This window comes from Macrobrachium rosenbergii, chromosome 3 (genome assembly GCF_040412425.1).
Source record: "Macrobrachium rosenbergii isolate ZJJX-2024 chromosome 3, ASM4041242v1, whole genome shotgun sequence".
Classification (NCBI taxonomy): Eukaryota; Metazoa; Arthropoda; class Malacostraca; order Decapoda; family Palaemonidae; genus Macrobrachium; species Macrobrachium rosenbergii.
The window spans coordinates 31,762,060-31,783,881 of NC_089743.1; the positions used below are offsets into that span (position 1 = coordinate 31,762,060).

The 21,822-nt window shown below is 35.8% G+C and overlaps 2 protein-coding genes across 2 annotated transcripts in view; both read right to left on the minus strand.

Moving 5' to 3' along the window:
• Positions 1 to 21,822, minus strand: part of trol (terribly reduced optic lobes) — a 1,293,721-nt gene that overhangs the window by 1,245,189 nt on the left and 26,710 nt on the right. The window contains exon 2 of the mRNA XM_067129897.1: positions 12,149 to 12,266. Within this exon, the coding sequence (XP_066985998.1) occupies positions 12,149 to 12,172 (24 nt within the window). The 5' untranslated portion in view covers positions 12,173 to 12,266. The remainder of the gene's footprint in view (positions 1 to 12,148; positions 12,267 to 21,822) is intronic.
• LOC136828120 (uncharacterized) lies at positions 1,288 to 2,060 on the minus strand. The gene is made up of 2 exons (XM_067085902.1): positions 1,865 to 2,060; positions 1,288 to 1,594 (listed from the first exon to the last, which is right to left on the minus strand). The coding sequence occupies exons 1-2, from the start codon at positions 1,879 to 1,881 to the stop codon at positions 1,288 to 1,290; spliced, it is 324 nt and encodes a 107-aa protein (XP_066942003.1). The 5' UTR covers positions 1,882 to 2,060.

The following is a 21,822-nucleotide window of genomic DNA, read 5'->3' on the forward strand; positions in this document are numbered from 1 at the left end:
CTTGGCCGGCCTATTCCCAAACGTGGTTCTGCCTGCTGAAGGTATGTCCTTGCAATGTAGCGCTTGAATGACAACAGTGGAAGGTTGCTTTCATCAACACGATGCAGAAGCCAGCAGTTCTGAATCGTTGCATCAATCACCCAAGAAAATATAGGCCACCACCACTTTTTCATTCTAATGGATATACGGTAACAATTGATGTTTTGGTCCATCCTATCAGTGCCACCCATGTGCCTGTTGTAATCCCCGATGAGATAAGGTCGACTTACACTAATTTTCTTTTGTCCTTTGCTGACCATCGAGATACACTTTCCAGAGGATAAACAGGAGAAATATTTGATACCACTGAAACTACTGCATTATCCTTCCAGCGTACCAACAAGATCTTGTGAATACTATCCACAACAACATCCGTATCTCCTCGAGGAACCTTCTTCATTTCGTTTGTGGAGTTTATAGGACAAGTCTTCGGAATTTGTTGTCCCTTATTGTTCCAGTTGCTCCATAGTTTATCTCTCGTAGGTGATTTACTAAAGGTAAACTTGTGAAGTAGTTGTCAAAGTAAAACCTCACTGGTATATCTTTGATATGACTTGGTAGTTTTTCGAATAAAATCATCAAAGTGCCCCCACCTTTTCCAAACCTTTCTTCATAGTGACGATTCAACCCGAAGGCTGTCCCTTGGTATACATGAAACGTAGCTAAATATCCAAGTGGCGAATTTAGGCACCAAGCTTTAAATCCAAATCTCACAGGTTTATTCCGAATGCACTGTTTGCATCCATGCCTACCAAAATATTCTATCATTGCTTCATCAAGTGCTATATGTTGATCCATAGGGTAAGCCATGGCAAATTTTGTGTTCAAATGGTTCATTAGAGGTCGGATTTTTGCCAGTTTGTCATCCTTGTTTAGTGCCTGATTATCAGTGAAATGCAGAAACCGTAATATTTCTTCAAATCTATCACGTGACATTGCCTTTAGCAACGAGTTCGACTCAACATCAGCATCCAAAGACCAGTATAAGCGGCGACTTGGTAATGTGTGGTATCCTGAGAGTATGAGAATGCCAAAGGCCACTCGCAGTTCCGAAACAGAGATGGTAAACTGTGCATTTTTCTCGCAAGCATACCTGCAAGATTCCTTGGCAATCATGTTCATTATATCTTCATCAAAGAAATATTCAAATTTCTCCACAGGTGACTTTCCTTCAAATCTATGGCAGGTGGCGGTTTATCATACTGTGTTTGATTGACTGAAAATCAAATATTACTTGTTTTTTTCCAGTTATATTCTAGAGACATCTTTTTGGCTTGTTTTCCTTTTCTTTGATTCTTGCTGCTCCTCTGCACAATTGACATTACTGTTTTCCACTTCATCATCATCTTCACCTAAGACTCTCCCATCATGAAAGACTGCTTCAGCAGAGGCTCTTAGTTGATTGGAATTTAGATTGTCAGCTAAGCCACCCTCATCTTCTTCCGCCGAGTCTTCATCAGAATCCTCTCTGACTTCGGGAGGAGTAATAAAAATTGCAACAGGATCCTTTTCCTCTTCATCTAAAATGTCCAGTATTTCCTGTAGATTCAAATTTCTGAAAAGAAAAATTAGAATTTTCAATAATAAAGTAAAAGAACGAAAGAACCAGAGGAAAAGGAAGAGAAAGAAAAGGAATAAAGAGAGAGAGAGAGAGAGAGAGAGAGAGAGAGAGAGAGAGAGAGAGAGAGAGAGAGAGAGAGAGAGAGAGAGAGAGTTTTGTCTTATATCATGTAAGCTGAAAATTCACTGGTAATATAGGACAACCGAAAAATATTTACTCATATATAATGAACTTTTTAGACACATGAAAAACAAAATAACTTACTTCTTACGCTGGTCCATTCTGCTGAGATAGTAACAGGGAACTGAAAGTTTGAAACTACCGAGGCATTGTTAGCTGGAAAGTCACTTCACCAGCAACGAGGTATGCATCCAAGGACCAGAAAATAGCGAACAAGCAGTTTATTCTAATGAAGAAACAACCAATTTGCTTTAGGGTGATACTTTTCTAAGATTTTTCCTGTCCGTTCCATATTTTGTCTTCATATTGCCTGACCTACTATATATAGTAGGTAATGAAAAATAGCCTGTAATATTTATGCTTCAATTGCTATCTCAATTTCTGATATATGAATTGATTCATGGTTTTCAGCGTCATGATATGTATCAGTATAAAGATGTTTAATGAACTTATGTAACCATGAGCTCAAATAAAAATGTGAATATATAAAAACATTCTACATATCTTTGGTATTTTGTCAAAAAATAGAAAAATATGGATACTTCAAAGAAAAACTCCTGTTTATATTATTGATTAGATTGAAAAGAACTCAGGAATATGCAAAACAATAAGAAAAAAATAAAAAATTGGGGTGTAATTTGTCCTAGCAATTGTACTACTATATATAGTAGGTCAGGCGTTAATGGGTTAAGTGGGCATTGAAAAAAAAATACAATCTTAAGCAAAAGACTAGTTGTACCTACAAAATCAACTTACATTCTTACGTTGTGAATAACATCGATAAAACATAATGGAAATATTCTCATGATGAATAGGCAACTAGTCATGATAAAATCATAAAATGACTATCAAAAATTAAACAAATGAAAGTGCAAGTATCACAAGGGCAATTTCCAAGATTAAGTGTCGAAAAACACTGAATCCACACTTATACTGTGATTGCAAATATGAGAGAGAGAGAGAGAGAGAGAGAGAGAGAGAGAGAGAGAGAGAGAACTGCTAAACACATCTAGCGGCCAAAATAACTTCATGCTTTACATAAACTGGACTATGCTGCTTCTACGTTTCGTTTGACTCCTCACGGGAGAAGGCCCTGTTCTATTCATGATGGGACCCAACTTTCACCTAGGGTCTCTGAGCAGCAGTTGCCTAATCTTGCGAGTGATGCAGAGAGCAAAGATTGGCTTTCAGGAGTAATAAAGGTGGGAGAGCTATCCAAAGGAATGGAAACGTTGAACGGTAGCTTGAAAGTACCTTGAAGGAAATGTACTTCAAAGGGACTAACATTCCTTTGGTGCTCGCTATTAAGGGCGCAATGTATACTTGGTAGACGTAGGTATTTTTACTGTTTTCAGGAATGGTGAGAGCGTCTGTATTCTTCTTCGGTGATGTTAATTGCATTAACATCTGGGTCTTTTCAAAAATCAACTAATTTATCATGGCCGGGCACATTCATGCTGGGCCCAAAGTCATGGTGAGCTCAAAGAACTGTTTAGACTATATTCAGACAAATTTAGTAGAGTGAGTGGAACAAATTCCTTGACAGCGGAAAGAGAAAGATTGGACCTCCTGCTATGTTGAGTGGGAGGAGAAATTCTCCTTTAAGAGCGACTTCTCCAGGATGTAAAATGTTGCACGAGCCAAAATACTTGCTAAACAAGATCCTATGCCACCGTATCTAAGGATAGTTTAAAGATCCAGGGAATCAGGGACTCAGGATTTTCTATTAGCAAGTAGGAGGAATCTGTCAATTAAACTAGTAGTAAAGGTGTTGTCAATACTGATAACTGACGATGGCTCAAGAAGAGCAAAAAATATTTTCAAACTATAAGAAACTACATTTTGAAGACAACCAATATCAGACCCAAAACAAATTCCTTAGTACCATTCACATGTAAAGTACCAAGTCTAATGCCATTTGGCCAGCATTCCAAGCATGGCACTTGATTAAACTACCTTCAAACATCAAAGGCTTGCTTAACACCAGAAACATATCAAACTGCTAATTCTCTTCTGAAAGACAAGATAGTTAAGTGAAACAGAACAGGGTTAAGGCTTCTACATCCAGGGTAAGGGCGCTTTTTCTTGCAATGCTGACTACGTCAGGAATTCATGGTAAGGGATCCAAAGCCAGGGTCTTCCTTGTCCTAGGGGTCCAGATCGATAATTCTGCTACAGACCATATAGTGGGCACAGGTGAAACTTATTCATGGTTTATGGGGTTATAAGCCCAAACTGGAAAAGGCTTAAGAATTGCTGATTCAGTTTAGTGTAGGTGCTCCTTTCCCCTTGGGATGATTATACACACTACGGAGTCCAGGCACAATGATGAGGACAGGTGATAGCATTGTGCAATGCCTCATGCATATTAACATGCAGATAAACCTGCTATCTTTACACAACTGATAGGCCTGAGCTATAGTTTACTGATTAAATGAGGTTGAATGAATGTCCACCAAGAGCCACTATTTAAGAGGGCATGGATTTTGATACAGTCCTCCCCCTCTTCTCTGTAAAGATATTATTGATAGCAACAACAGGTCTCAGGTTTTGTGGCAGAGTACTTGTCAACTGGCTGCCCATGATGCACATCATCACTGGCGCCTCTCTTATGGGCTAGGGTCTGTCAAGGAACCATAACAACTTTCACATTGGCTAAGCTTTGATGATCCTATCATGTGAATGTAGGGTGCCACCCTTCACAACTTGTGCAAATTATCTTTCTGTGGAAGGGTGATGGCTGGTGGTCTTTTGTCAAGCAATGGAAGCAGACTCCTAACCCCTGCAGGCCTTTTCAGTGTAGCAGTGGAGAGCAATTCACTGAATTTGAAGATGAGCCACAGCTTTAGCTACCTTTTGTGGCAAAAGGGTCAACTCTGTTCATACTGCTGCAAAGGGTAGAACGAAGACAACCACTTTTGCTAAGATTACTTGGCAGTGTTCATGCTTAATGGCTTGAACCCCACAGTTTGAGGGCCAAGATGAGCAATGGTTAATGGCCACTGGGGCCTAACTTGAGGATGTGTAGTTCAAGAATGAAGGAATGGAAATTATATGGCATTATTACTTCAAAGTCACTGATGCAGATATCATTAACACTAATCAAACAATTAAAAACTAAAAAAAATTTTTGGGAGTAAAATGAAAATGTTTTAATACATTTTCTTTAAAAACAGCTACGAAGATCAGCTTCTGATGCAACCTTAAAATTTCACTGGCATCATATACCTAAGTCTCTCCTACAATCTTGATAAAGATGTACATGTCCCGCTCACCACATACCTAAGACTAAGTATCAGTCAGTAAGATCCCCATGACTATGACAATCAATTAACGCATACCTCAGTCGTGGGGGGCGGGGAGGGGCAAAGATATTTGTTACCGTATGACTGGTGTCTGCCAAACCTTACGAATTTCTGTTGAGTGTGCAAATTCTAAGCTGAGGCAATCCTGACATATGGTATAAATAAATAAAAAGTGAATATCTCCTTGAAAGTAATTCAATTACAGCCCTTTTTGCTAAACTAGCCACCTTTTACTTTCCAGAAACATCTTCGTAAGTTGAAACCTTGGGAAACTGCAATTGATATAGGCTAATTGTAAAAACTAAAGGATCGGTTGAAACAGAAGTGCTAACGCCTACAAAACACTTTTCTCCACTAAATACTCAAAAATTATCCCCCTTCATTAATGCTAATTCATTTAACAGTAGGCAGAAAACCATGCAGATCTGCTAGAAACAGATGATGCTAGAGGAAGTGCACCTTTACCATTAAGCACTTCAAATCCTATGGAAGCACTGGACTTGGCGCAATCCATAAATATAAAAGCAGTATCCCAATGCTGTCGTGCATTTCCATAAGAATAAGAGCAAAATGCTTCTACTATGTTGCTCTTCAAACCAATGAGGTATTGGAATAAACGATACCTCTGGTATTTACTAAGATGGGATAACTGGCAACTTCAAAAGCAGCATCCCACTCCTAGAAATAATCTCGCTATTTATCTATTTATCAACTACTATACTCAAACTGTAATGGACTGGGGATTCAGTGTGAGCCTCATAATATCAAAAGAAACTTTTTTTTCTTCCAGTTTGAAATGAAATTTTAGAAGCCTATGTATCCTATAACAGTATCTAACTGTAGAAGGTTGGAGATGTAGGACCTAACGCAATTCTCCTGCATCAACTAGCAGACTTTGAATGGAGGATCCCTTAAAATGTGGGATACTTTAAAAACACCACCTGCTATTCGAAAGCCAGCATGTTGAACAAAATCTGACATTTTAAATTGGCTAAGGGTAAATGAAGAATTCATTACACACCCATTAGACAGTTTAGATATATATATGTATTATATGTATGTATTATATATATATATATATATATATATATATATATATATATATATATATATATATATATATATATATATTATATATGGTTCACGTATGAGAGATTAATTCATAAGCAGCTGAATGTCTCACAAACAAACCGACGAAACAATTACATAGATCACTACAAACATTAGAACCTGCAAAAAAATGGTGGGACAAGGTTTGGGGATTTTCCTTGTAGGTGCGGAGAGGATGATCCCATCGATTCATGGAAGACATGAATGATCGCCACGGGTGAGCCTGCGTAGGAGGGGGCTCATCCCAGCCGGGAGGGTAGGCACGAAAAGGAGCACGATGACGTTATATGAACGATTTCTGATCCCTTTTCAAAGCCAAAGTACGAAGCAACCACCTGCTTACGCTTTTTATGAATAGATCTCAACACATACCACATACCTCCGAGTCATTCTTAGGCAAACATACTGAAAAATGTTATCCTTGCTAAAAAAAAAAATAATAATAATAATAACGGTGACGTCAAACTCAAGAGTTGTGATTAACCAAGTAAAACTATTTTTACAGTTTTTTACAAAAATGCAAAAAATTACAAACTAATTGCCTTTCCGATAATATATAATTTAGCGTTCTTTATGTCCGCTCTTGTGCATTAAAACATGGGCAAAAATTATAAAAAAAAATCTTCTTGATACTCTATCGAGAACGTGCTTAGCGGGATATTTCTTCGTACAGTCTGCGAATAGTTAGTTGCCATACAAAATACTAACTCTGGTGGCGTTTTAATAATCTAAACTCTCTATATTTTATCATGTAATATATTTGCCAAAATAGATAATGAACTTTGGCACCACACAAAACTACGCCTTTCTAATTATATAGTTTAATTTTTTGTCAACCACTCGGCAGTGAGGTATATTACCATAATTTTTTTTACAATAATGATATACCATATATTGTATATATGCTACAAATAATATATTTAACCAGCAATACTAATTTTTTTGTTATACTGGTAATACTTACGTTTTATTACCATATAGCTACTTTTCAATTAACAGCTTGGGGCCAATACAATGGATCCTTTACAATACCCCTTTGTTATAATGGAAATAATTAGTTTCATTTATCATGCCAACAATTTTTACTCTTTGTAACAAGTGACAAAGACAAGGATCTCGTTTATCTTTACTAAGTTTTTCACTCATTAACTGACAATCCGGAAGCACTAAACTTAATGCAAATCTAAATTTTACCGTCAATTTTTACGACACAGGTCGAATAAAATATTATACATATATATGTGTGTGTGTGTGTGTGTGTGTGTGTGTGTGTGTGTGTGTGTGTGTGTGTGTGTGTGTGTGTGTGTGTGTTTCATATTTATGATTTGCACTGCGTTAAAAACTACTCCTGTCAAATAACGTCAAATCTTAAACCTATCAAATCACTACAAAAGAATTACAGCAATAAAGCACAATTTAATTTCCTCGTAAAGCATGACTCTTCTCTTAGGCAAAGCCTAACAATTTATTAATCCGCAAGGAGCCCTGCGGATGAGTCCAAAAGAACATAACTCAGAATCCTCTTCCCTATATACACAGTGGGGTTAATGCTTCTGAGTAGTCTCTTGAACCTTCCACTTGGCGCCGTCAAGTAATGGGAAAACCTTCTCTTAAGAAGAAACATAAATCACCAAAACGTTTTAGAATCTCCTCAGGACATGACAGAAAAGAAATTACGCTCTTGTAAGTTAATCGAGTTTACGTCATTCATGTTACATACTGACTCAATCGCAAGACCTGACTTTGATGCTCTAAAATATCCAAACAAAGACGTACGCCATATCCTTTTTCCTTTTTTTTTTAGCCCGCAAACAAAGCGGGACGAAGGTTACAATTTTCCTACTAAATCCGATGCTTGAATCGTGGCTGTTCTGCATATCAGATGTGGGTCTCCGATTGCACAAGCTACCCTTGAAACGTTTTGGGAGAAACGCCACCAACTTTGTTACTTGTTGGCTTGGGGAATTTCGGTACACATCAGGGCAAGCTAAGGAGACATCTGGCAATTCCAAAATAATAATGTTGCTTAACTTTACTGCTGAATTAAAATGACTACTCTATTTGGAAACGTGCTTTTTTTCATGTGTTTACATGTTTAGAGACTGTTTCATGAGGAGCGTTATCAACAGCTGCTTGTTTCCTAAAATGGATAGGATGTACTACACTGTGGGAGTGCCAGAGGTCTCTTATCTCGCTGTTATGCCTATCAAAATTTTTGCAGCTAACTGTACCAAACCAATGAAAATGAGAAGCCTGAAGTTCTTAGTTTGTGCCACAGTGACGAGACCAAGGTCGATCACAGTACGTAAAGTCGGATACATAAAAATGAAGTGTCAAGTCTACAGACAAAAGTTTACATACTAACTCTTAATCTGGCCAAAATGGAATTACATTAAGATCTAGAGATAATATTTAGTTAACCAACCTGTTCCCTTATCTGCATAAAATGTGGATGGACTTACAGAAGTGAAACAGTTGACTTTTGTTTGTGCATTCTGTAATAAGCCTGTTTATATCCCTTATACGGTACATGTTTCCTCTGTTTTTTATACAAGTATAAAACACAAACATTCCAACACACTTAAAACGTCTGACAGATATTTATCAACTTTGTGACTTTATTCTTGTTCAACTTTTCCGAAAGAATGATGTGAAAAAATAAATGCTTTAATTTTTTGTTATGAATATTATTTTGCAGACATCCTCAGTAGTCCTTAACCTGTCTGCAAGGACAAATAAGCAGACTGCCCCAAACTGCATAAGAAAAATTATAATTAAACAGTTTAACCAGATTCTCCGGCTACTGTTTTCTGAGAACTGGGGCCAGACACACATCAAGTGAGCTAAGATGAGGCAAGATCCAGTCAACGCAGATTTTGTTTGGAGGTAGCACACAATCGAGCAGCTCTCGAGGGTCATTTCCAAATGTTTATTAAAAGTTTTAAACGAAAGTTACAAGCAAACGCTGCCTGGTGAATATATGACAATATCGGGGAAGCAAAAGAAACAAAGTTGAAGATTTCAGAAGATGGCAATAATGACAGGAAACGTATATGTGTGTGATGCATTCGAAAAAAATTGCAGTGACTAAATATCTCTTGCATCCCATTCCTATATCACTTAAAACTTAAAAAAAGAAAAAAAAATTAACGATTAATATGAGACAGGGAATCAAATAAAGATTAAGTAAAACAAACGAACGATCAGACCATGTGATAAAGGACGTAAATATAAACTTAGGTAAGCAACTGACTTTTTACAGAAACACCCAGATGCCTATCTACTGAGACATCATTCCCTGAATATTGAAACACGACACCCATCTCGTTCCGAATCTACGGAACCCTAACATATTCTCACTGTCATACTCATGAAGATGGACATGACCTAGTATCATATTACCGTGTTATTCGGTCTGGCGACACAGCGTACAACGTATAGTTATGATCTGCAGCTCTTGTATACTGTGACTCTGAAGTAGGACCAAATTCACTCAGCGGCACATGACACATTCTGGAAGCTGATACTTCGAAAAAATGTTCCAGTCTTGTCATTTAACTAAAACATATTAGCTAAACATAGTTTCAACTTTCCACCGAAAAAATAAGAAAACTTCTGGAAAATTATAATTCATTTCTACTTCTGCTTCGCTAGTCTGGTCAAGAGAATACATAACACAGGCCAAGGCAGATGATAATACAAAGAAATGGAGATCTCAAGAGGCAACTGAAGGGACTGGCTGAGGATTTGAAATATATTTATTTGTGAAGTAAAATAGACAAACTATCAATTTTTCTTAAGAAAAAGAAAACATAATGTGGCTATAATTATCACCAGAAAGCTTTGAGAGAATCTCATGAATATCTTTTGAATGGTTGTACCTCGGCAGGGGAGAGGATTACCTCGTCGAGGCTTAACCATATGGATGCATTTTGATGTAGCAAAATGTCTTTTCTTTCACTCTCCTAACTGCCGCCCACAACTAACAACTAGGTACATAATCACAGCTTAGATTTACAGAGGCACAATGCAGTGCACTATGTAACAATTGTTAGATGAGGGTGGAAAGTAGGATGGAAGAAAGAATATGAAAGGAGATACAGTAAAAGGAATGAAAGGGGTTTCAGCTAAGGGCCGAAGGGACGCTGCAAAGGACCTTAAGTAATGCCTACAGTGCGCCGCGCGTGGGTACGCTGACGGCACTACGCCTCCTACGGGGAGTAGTAGTAACACTGGTGTGCCAATTAAACGAAAAGCATCGTATCGCAAACTCTTTACTCAAAAAAACCCACCCTACCTAAGTTCGGTTTTACAAGAGAAAATGAGCAAAACTGTAAAAAATACTCGTGATAAATCACTAAATTTGATACTCGAAAAGGGCCTATTAAACAATGGCGCCGTTTAAAATGAAAAAATGTAATGAAAAACCTTCATAATAAAAGAGGATTTAATACAAGAACCAACAAAATGATCCATGATTGCATCCCTATATAATGTAAAAGACTGAAAACCTAATATGTCAGCCACGAGAGAGAGAGAGAGAGAGAGAGAGAGAGAGAGAGAGAGAGAGAGAGAGAGAGAGAGAGAGAGAGATTAATGAGTAAACTATCTTTCACTAAATGAAATTTAGATTTTTTAGTGGCCTCATATAAAGTCTATTAATAAAATGTTGTAAATCAAAACAAGTGAAAAATGCGCCGAATTTTCTTCGGCGCAACCAAGTTTTCTGTATAGCATATAATGCTGTATGAGCCGTGGCCCATGCAACTTCCAGCCACGGCCCTGTGGTGACCTGCCCTATAGCGTTGTCAGACGCACGGTCATGGAAAAAATTTAACCTGAAAATAAAAACTACTGAGGCTAGAGGGCTGCAATTTGGTATGTTTGATGATTGGAGGTTGGGCGATCAACTTACCAATTTACAGCCCTCTAGCCTCAGTAGTTTTTATGATCTGAGGGTGGACAAAAAAGTGCGGACGGACAGACAAAGCCGGCACAATAGTTTCCTTTAACAGAAAACTAAAAAGGGAACTACCATCTGTCGATTTAACACTCGGAGAAAAAAGAATATTTAATTTCAGTTCACAAAAGAGGTGTCGTCTTGCTCTTTAAGTGTAAAAAAAAAAAAAAAAAAAAAAAAACTCATTTACATACAGTAGGTGCCCCTTGATTGGATCAGAAGTTTTTCCGTCACGGGTTATCAGGCATCTGAAGGCCTTGAACTTAACAAAAACTGGGAATTTTCTGTGTACTAGAATTTCCATGACGCGCGATGGTGTTCAGCTTGTGTATACGAAAATATGTACAAGCCTGCTGATCACACTGCTTTAAAACAAACTAAGTCGTCTACAAATTAACCTTTAAAATTTAAAAATATAATGACAACAGCTCACTGGCTGTTACAACTGTCATAAAATGATGGGATACATTTGTCATAAAATGATGGGAATCATACAAAATGTAGGCTTAGACGGGCATTAGTCCATTGACTGCTGTTTATATAATGTTCTGACATAAAAGATAGTAGAACATATTTTCTATTTGTGCTCACTTAAAATGTACTGGCAGTAGTAAACCAATTCTATATATATATATATATATATATATATATATATATATATATATATATATATATATATATATATATATATATATATATATATATATATATATATATATATATATATATATATATATATATATATATATATATATATATATATATATATATATATATATATATATATATATATATATATATATATATATAAATCTCTTTAAAAATATACGTAGCAAGGGTCCTCAAATGCCATACTGATTATGCTACACATTCTACGAGCATTAACAGTAACCACCCACTTATCGCCAGCCATATTTTAAAAATAAACAGGAACACTAACATGGGGCCATCCGACAAAAACAATATAGACAAAAAACAAACAATATGTCAAACCTGTTTTAAGCTATAGGCATACATCTCCCTCGCATCATTTAACTGGGATACTAAATTGCCTGTCCAAGCGAATCGCAACTTTATTCCATGACAGTCAACCGATAACTTGTCTATATACCTGAAAAAATTTTAATTGATTTATCTCTGCTGTGAATAGTTGACCAATTAGTCACTGAAATACGTAAAAGACCACCATACTGATAATGCTAGAGACAACCATACGTAAATTAATTCCCACTACGTATATTTCCTTCTTATGTCAAGTACAAAACTGTATAATTAGTTTTAAAGGAGGCAAAATTAACCCATATATATATATATATATATATATATATATATATATATATATATATATATATATATATATATATATATATATATATATATATATATATATATATATATATATACGCATATGTATGTATGTGCATATATGTGTATGTATATATATATATGTATATATATATAATGTATATATATATATATATATATATATATATATATATATATATATATATATATATATATATATATATATATATATATATATATATATATATATATAATTGTCACGAAGTGATCAAGTGCCTGATTATTACACAAATAATAAGACCAAAAAGTTTACCTCACTTCAGCCAGACACCTGAAACCTCATAACAAAAATATTAAGTGATCAAGTGCCTGATTATTACACAAATAATAAGACCAAAAAGTTTACCTCACTTCAGCCAGACACTTGAAACCTCATAACAAAAATATTAAGACTGAATACTCTAAAGGTACAGTGATCCCTTAAAACTTGCTTAACACTTGAAAATTCAATCTAAATTTATCAAGTTGTGGGTGAGGTAACAACTGATAAGCTATAAACAGACTTGGGGAAAAAGGGCATCACTCCAACAAATACTATAATTGTTTCCTTGGTTCTACTTCACTTAGATAAAGGAGAACGAGACAGACATACCACTTACCTTGAACACACACACCAATGTTTCTAATCACTGGTGGTCAAAATGAAAAACTGTGCTTTTAAAATTTTAAACAGACAAATTTATTTCTAAGTTCAAAAGTTATAAGCAGAGTTCACAATCTCAAAAAGATTTACTATTATTTGACAAGTGTAAGATTTGAGTATTTCTTAACCAAAAATAATTCACATACTTTAATTTATCATGGAATCAATTTAATTAAGTAGTACTCAAACTACTGACTCTTGCTCAAGTTTTAGATATAAATCTGAACATCTGCAATTAGCCCAAGGGTTCATCAAAACATTTATAAATGGAATCAACACAGGTACTCCCTGAAATCTCAATAATAAGTATGCACTGAAATCTCAATAATGCAAATTAACACCAACATAACGCTAAGCAATCACCAACACAAAACTTTGGGTAACACTGTGAAATTATAAACACAATATTGTGAGAGTAATATGAAAACACAGACATATAAGAACGAAACACGCAAAAAAAGGAAATATACCAACAGCAATTATATTAAGACAAAATATGATTAAAGGTTATATCAATCTCTCAAAAGATTGCCTTCACTTTTTTAAAAAGGCTAAATTCACGTCTTTCTACAACTTCCTCAATGACAACACTTCAGTTTTCACCATGATTACAATACAAGCAAATAAGCGCATTACCTTACTCCTTTTGTAATATATAAACACAATGGTTGAAGAACACAAATATTTTGGAATTATACACAAAATATTACATTTCGTGGGAGAGTTTTACAAAACTTATATATTTTAGGAGAGCAACCAATTTATACCCTTCTATGTGAAATGAGAGAGAGAGAGAGAGAGAGAGAGAGAGAGAGAGAGAGAGAGAGAGAGAGAGAGAGAGAGAGAGAGAGAGAGAGACTTCCTGTGTCTTTCAGACCCCTTAGGAGACTAACACACTGTCAGTCCAGTAATCCTGTTTTTATCCTCAAACTAAGTTGCCAATTAGTCACTTCAAATCTTAGAACAACCTGAGCCCCTTCATTCTACATTTCAGAATACCTCCCAGAATACAAAATACACAAAGTATATACATGAAACATACATATAGGGTATACACAAACTTGGAAAAGGGTATGGGTGCCTATCTCAAACGATTGACGCTTCCTGTACTTAATTAACCACCTGGGTAAACAGAAATAAATTTGCCAGCGCTTTGCCTAAAAGCCCTGTCAACATGTCAGACCTTATCTCTCATCGACATCGTACTCGCCTAGCACTCTCCTAGGCCCACGTTCGATTCTCCGGCCTGCCAGTGAAAGATTAGAGGAATTATTTCTGGTGATAGAAATTAATTTCTCGGTATAATGTGGTTCAGAATCCACAATAAGCTGTAGGTTCCGTTGCTAGTTAACCAATTGGTTCTTAGCCACATAAAATAAGTCTAATCCTTCGGGCCAGCCCTAGGAGAGCTGTTAATCAGCTCAGTGGTCTGGTTAAACTAACCCTTAAACGCCGAAGCCGTATTTACAAAAACGTCTCCCGTATGCCGGCGGCGTTCGGGAGCTAGCGCCGAAGCGGAAAAAAGTTTTTTCAAAAAATCACAGCACGCTTAGTTTTTAAGATTAAGAGTTCATTTTTGGCTCCTTTTTTTCTCATTGCCTGAAGTTTAGTATGCAACCATCAGAAATGAAAAAAAATATCATTATCATATATAAATATTGGAATATATGACAGCGAAAAAAAACTCGTATATAATTGTATACAAATCGTGTTGTAAGCAAAACGGTTAAAGCTAATGAGTTAATTTTTTTAGCTGTATTGTTCACTTAATTGCGATGATTTTGGTATATAACAGATTGTAAAACGATTAAAGCAACACAGAGAAAATATTATCACAAAATGATGCATGAATTCGTAACGCGCGGACGTAAAAAAGTTTTTTTCAAAAATTCACCATAAATCGAAATATTGTGCTAGAGACTTTCCAATTGTTTCAAAATGAAGGGAATTGGTTGAATATTACTAGACTGTAAGTTTTTTAGCTTACAATTGCATTTTTTTACCATCTCGATCGAGTTAAAGTTGACCGAAGGATGATTTTTTCTATTTATCGTTATATGAAAATATTTCAAAAATGGTAAAAGCTAAAAGCATGATTTATTTTTTGTTGTATTTTACATGAAATTGCGCACATTTTGATGTATAACACTTTATGAAACGAATAATATAAAACGGCGAAAAAATTACGACAAGGTGACTCAAGAAATGCTAGGATTTTTAGCGGATTTCGCGCGCGCGGATGGAAGGAAAAAGTTTTTTTCAAAAATTCACCATAAATCAAAATATTGTGCCAGAGACTTTCCGTTTGTTGCAAAATGAAGGTAAAGGATTGATTGTTACTAGAATGTAAGAATTTTGGCTTACGATTGCGTTTTTCGAGCATTTCGAACGAGTTAAAGTTGACCGAAGGGTGATTTTTTTCTATTTATCGTTATTTATAAGAAAATATTTCAAAAATGGTAAAAGCTAAAAGCATGATTTATTTTTTTGTTGTATTCTACATGAAATTGCGCACATTTTGATGTATAACACTTTATGTAACGAATAATATAAAAAGGCGAAAAAATTACGACAATGTGACTCAAGAAATGCTAGGATTTTTTGCGGAGCGAAGGAAAAAGTTTTTTTCAAAAATTCACCATAAATCGAAATATTGTGCTGGAGACTTTCCGTTTGTTGCAAAATAAAGGTAAATGATTGATTGTTACTAGAATGTAAAAATTTTGGCTTACGATTGTGTTTTTCGAGCATTTCGGTCGAGTCAAAATTGACCGAATGTTAAAATTTTGTCAGTTATCGTGATTTAAATGAAAATATTTCAAAACTGTTAAAAGCTAAAAGAATGATTTCTTTTTTGTTGTATTCTACATGAAATTGCACACATTTTGATGTATAACACTTTATGTAACGAATAATATAAAACGGCGAAAAAATTACAAGGTGACTCAAGAAATGCCAGGATTTTCAGCGAAGAAAAAGTTTTTTTCAAAAATTTATGGATGCCCCTCAGGACACCCCGATGCTTCCTATGGGTCGTAAAAGGCACGGGATGTGGTCCTTGGTCCCCTTCGGTCACACGTGGCCGCACAACACGGCGTTGAGAAGCTGGGTCATCTTGGATGCTTGGTCCCTCTCCAGCATCCCAGTCTAAAACTCGTCTCACACGCTCACTACCGACAGGCAATATGCGCCTTTCACGGTCCTGACGATGTTGGGACATCTCTGCAAACGTCCTGTTGCCTCACAAATACGCAAACACTCGCCAAAGTTCTGCAAAACACGGATGCGTCAAAAAATCGCTCTCGGACGATGCGGTGCTGATGCTTTCTGGTACAGGAAGGAGGAAATTCGCGTATGCGCGTCTGGGTGACGCTTATAAACAAAACAACAGCTTGATCCGTGAACTCTCAGCATCCCTCAAGGTGCGTGATTTAAAACCTTTCGCAAACTAGGCCTATAATTATTTTTCCGCGAATATTTAAAAAAAAGCATTTTTAGCCGACGTATGGTACGTCCACTTGACACCCAACAGACAATTTTAGTCGACGTATGGTACGTCCAGTAGGCGTTTAAGGGCTAAGGTACACTTTAGACCTTATCTCCCCTCCCTTATCCTTCTACTCAGAATATGGAATACATAATAAGGCATTGAGAAAAATAATAATTACAAAACAGACATACATGATAATCATGTAATAAGGACTCGGACCGAGAACTGTCACTTGTCAAAGATAGGCAAAGTGGGCCTTCCAATATGCCTTCCCTTTGGTCCCATGCAGCTGTGTCAACACAGGATGTGGTTATCTGATAATGGTTCCAAAATATCTCTCCCTCTCCCTTTTAACTCCCGCGAAACAAATACATGTATTACAGAGCCACCTCATTATATCTCAAAACGTATGAAACAGCAGAAAGAAAAATTACATCAGAAAACATAACATATATGTCATTTGTAAGAAAGAAAAAAAAAAAACAGCATCTCAAAATCATATATATATATATATATATATATATATATATATATATATATATATATATATATATATATACATATATAATTATATATATATAATATTTTATTTTTCATTGTTACTGATAGTCCAGCTGCCCAGCTAGCAGAGAAGAGGACACCAGCGTTGAAGTATGGGAGGGAGAAAGTGAAGCTAAATAAGGGAGTGGGCAGCGACCTCCTTGTCCATGTCACGGCCTCCATGGGCCCTAAATTCACTACAAAGTTCAGAGAAATACAAAGTTCTGTGTGTGTGTGTGTGTGTGTGTGTGTGTATGTATATATATATATATATATATATATATATATATATATATATATATATATATATATATATATATATATATATTATATATATATATATATATATATATATATATATATATATATATATATATATATATATATATATATATACCATGGCCCTTCTAATAAGCTGCTCGAGAACACTGAATTTAAGCTAATTACATGAGAGCCATAACTCACCTGTATAGTTGTACGAGACCTGAATGGCTAAAAACGCGACACTACTAACAAGACGAAATTGTGTTATAAGCACAAACCTATGTGTCAATCTTGCACCCATTTACAAAACACCCTCGTAAGAGGCACAAGATACTGACAGCTGATAGCGTTCGAGTTTCAAACATAAAAAAAAAAACATGAGTACACTAGGGCCACATGAGAAATATGAACATAGCCAGTACCATTGCTAGCTTTGATACTTGAAGAGGTTTTCACTGAGCCACGAACGTTGATGTTTATCATCCATGTTCTGCCTAGGCAGTATTCTATGACATAAACGTTCTCATGACACACTTCTACGAACATTCATGGTTAGACCTCGATATCAAATTGTGCGGTATTTTCATTTCTTTTACAAAATAGTGTAATTCTGACTGTCTTTATGATATCAGGATCCTAGTTAAACCACTTCATACTGGCTTAGAAATGAAAAAAGAGATACCGTTACAAAAAACCTACACAAAATTTCCAGTTACATTAAATAAATATCACTAACATTATTTATTTACAAACTTCTACTGTAATCACTGGCGAATAAACAGTTTTCCTTTACAAATGTCACTCTGAAACTGCTCTCATACAAAAACTATTCTTTATTAACTCTAGAAGCTGACTCAAAACCTCACTCACTAGAGATTATATATATATATATATATATATATATATATATATATATATATATATATATATATATATATATATATATATATATATATATATATATAATTTATATATATATATATAATTTATACATGTATATAATCTATATTTATATACACAGAAACATACCTATAATATATATACATTTATATATGTATATATATATATATATATATATATATATATATATATATATATATATATATATAATAAAATATAATAAAATTGTAGCACCCATGTGTGTGGGTCTACACACATCTACACTCAAAATCTACTTTATCCCACGATGACTAAACCACGAGAGAAATCATGCGGTCGAGAGAAACACAACTTCTCTCCTACGTCTTTTGTACATATATCTCCATTGTCATTATTGTCACAATCTATGTATTGTTACCACTGTATGTATTGTTATGCCAGCTTTCCAACTATATATGAATGATCTTCAGTTGAATGTTCTGTACCAGTTCGTATGTATATTTCTATCTGTGAACAAACACAGCTGCTTGAACTTAATCCATTTCTCGACCTGGCAGAGGTCGGGAGTTACACTGCGGCTTGCACGAGCTATTGACCTGTGTGAAAGTTTTGTAAATAAATCAGTAAACTGTAATCTCCATATCTTACTCGTACCTCGCCTCACATTGGTGACCAGCGGGGATGCCCGACCAAGCCAGCAGCAACGATCCCTATGTCGTCAACGAAAACGTCGCAGCCGCCTCCATTTGTCTACCACCATTCATGCCCCACAACCCGGAAGCATAGTTCTTCAGGGCGGAAACGCTTTTCTGCACAAAAAAAATCACCTCAGCAACACGCAGAGCAGACGCCATCCTCGAATTCCTGCCGGACGATGTCTTCAAGCAGATAGCAGGATGGCTCAAAGAATTAGATGCTCCCATCACCTATGACCTACTGAAGGACCAACTAAAGTCGTCCTTCTGCATGCCGCCCGCCCAGAGAGCCAAGAAGTTCCTCAACCACGTGGGTGCCCAAGTAGGAAACGAGCGGCCGTTGCACATCTACGAGCAACTGCGGCGGCTAATCACGCTGCCTGCCAAGGGCAGCCAACCTGAGTCATCCTTGGACCTCGTGAGGGAGGTCCTCACAAAACTACCCAGCCAGACAGTAGCAGCCATGCCCAAAGCCTCCACCATCCCCATAGAAGAGTTCCTGATCATGGTTGATGAAATACGTACGGCCCACAGAGCAGCGGAACCCTCACAACGAGCAGCAGCAGCAGTAGCAGCACCACGTCAGACCGAGTAGACAACAGAAGGAATCAGACAGCGAGCCAGAAGAGCCAGCTGCCCCCATATACAAAAGAAGCTTCCCCAAACAATTCAGCAAAGGGAAGCTTAAGCAGAAGAACAAGAACCTCCAGAGGGCACGTTCTTTCCACTGGAGATTTGGAAACAACACCCGAAAATGTGACAGAGGTTGCATATTCTCAAAAAACACAGAGTGGGGCCGCACAAGCGACCCATCCATACTAACGTCAGCGGTGAGCAAACTGGTTGCCTCGTAAGAGACGCTGCGCCTGCTCACCACTGTCTTTCTTCCAGGTACGAGAGAAAAGGATAAGACATATAGTCTACTAGTCACTTTTTACCTATGTATGTAAATGTACTCCTCCTACGGATGTCAAAATTTCTTTGTATTCTTTCATTTGGATCTTAAGCTTTGTAATAACAAGCGCGTTCAAAAGGTGTTTACAATTCTAGAAGAGGGCATTGTGACATATATATATATATATATACAGTATATATATATATATATATATATATATATATATATATATATATATATATATATATATATATATATATATATATATATATATATATATATATATATATATATATATATATATATATATATATAATGTATGTATGTACGAGACACAATTGACTTTTTATCCTTCCGTGGTCAGGTCGACAACGTTACCTACTTCTGATTATGGAACCCAGGTTCATTTCCAGCGAAAGAACATCATAATTTCTTGCAGTTGGATCTTACGGCTTTATTATGGCAATCATATCCAAAAAAGCGTGAAGAATTTGAGAAGTTTAGAAGACATTGTGGCCATTGCAATTACAGTACATATGTACCTGGTAAAAAGTGACCAGTAGATTCTACATATACATACAGTATATATATATATATATATATATATATATATATATATATATATATATATATATATATATATATATATATATATATATATATATATATTTGTCACGAAGTTATCAAGCACCTGGTTATTACCCAACTATTAAATCCAAAAAATTTACCTCCCTTCAGGCAATGAATGAAGGTGAAATATACAAATTAATGATATGATTGATAATGAATACGTGAATGATGATATACTAGTAAAATTCAGTGTTAAAATATGAACATAAAAAATGAAGAATGATATTAGATAGAACCAACAAAAAATAAGTAAATATTAAACTTTTATATTCAAAATATATACTTAGTATAAGAATAAATATGACTAAAATCTTTATTAAATATACTGAAATCATATCTCATTAAAATAACCAGATTCTGTCAGATAACTCATAAGGTTATCTATCTCAATGTCATCTTTTAAAATTTCTAAAATAGTCTTCCCAGTTAATAAGTACTTTGCCCTCCCAGTTAATATGTACTTTGCCCTCCCAGTTAATAAGTACTTTGCCATAAGGCAAATAAATTTAGGACAGTGCACCAGCATGTGCTCAATGGATAGCTGACCACCACAGTGAGCACAAACTGGGGCACTGGCTCCCTCTAAAATATAGCTATGAGTGAAGTGGGTATGGCCAATCCTAAGCCGTGTTAGGATGATCCCAAATCTTCTCTTACGATTAAAACCAGAACTCCAAAAATCTATACTGTTTCTGTACTTCCTATTTGTATATAAAACGGGGCAAGTCCATCTCTGCTGCCATTTTGTGCAAATGTATCGTCTGATAACTGGACGCATATCCAAATGTGGCACCTTATTAGTTGAGAAATCACATCTTGCAGCATCCTTTGCTTTACTATCAGCCAGTTTGTTCCATTCTAGACCAGTGTGCCCAGGAATCCAACAAAACTTTCCTGATTTGTGGGGAACAGAAAGATAAAAAAAAAAGCCATTCCTGAGCCTTTGTAATTAAGGGATGGGTAGGGTTAAACTTCTTTAGGGCTTCTAAAACACTCCTTGAGTCACTATATATTACTGATGATTTAAATTTCTTATCAGATGCAAGATTTAAAGAATCAGCTATGGCTGCTGCTTCAGCAGCGAATATGGATGAAGAGTCTGATAACTTTTTTATATATGATTCCCCCCTCACACACCACTGCACATCCTACTCCATCTTCCGATTTTGATCCATCAGTATACATTTTCCTGTCATTTATATGCCTCTCATCAAGCTGCAAAAACTTTCTTTTTTGTCTTTTAATGCAGACATCTATTACTGGAAT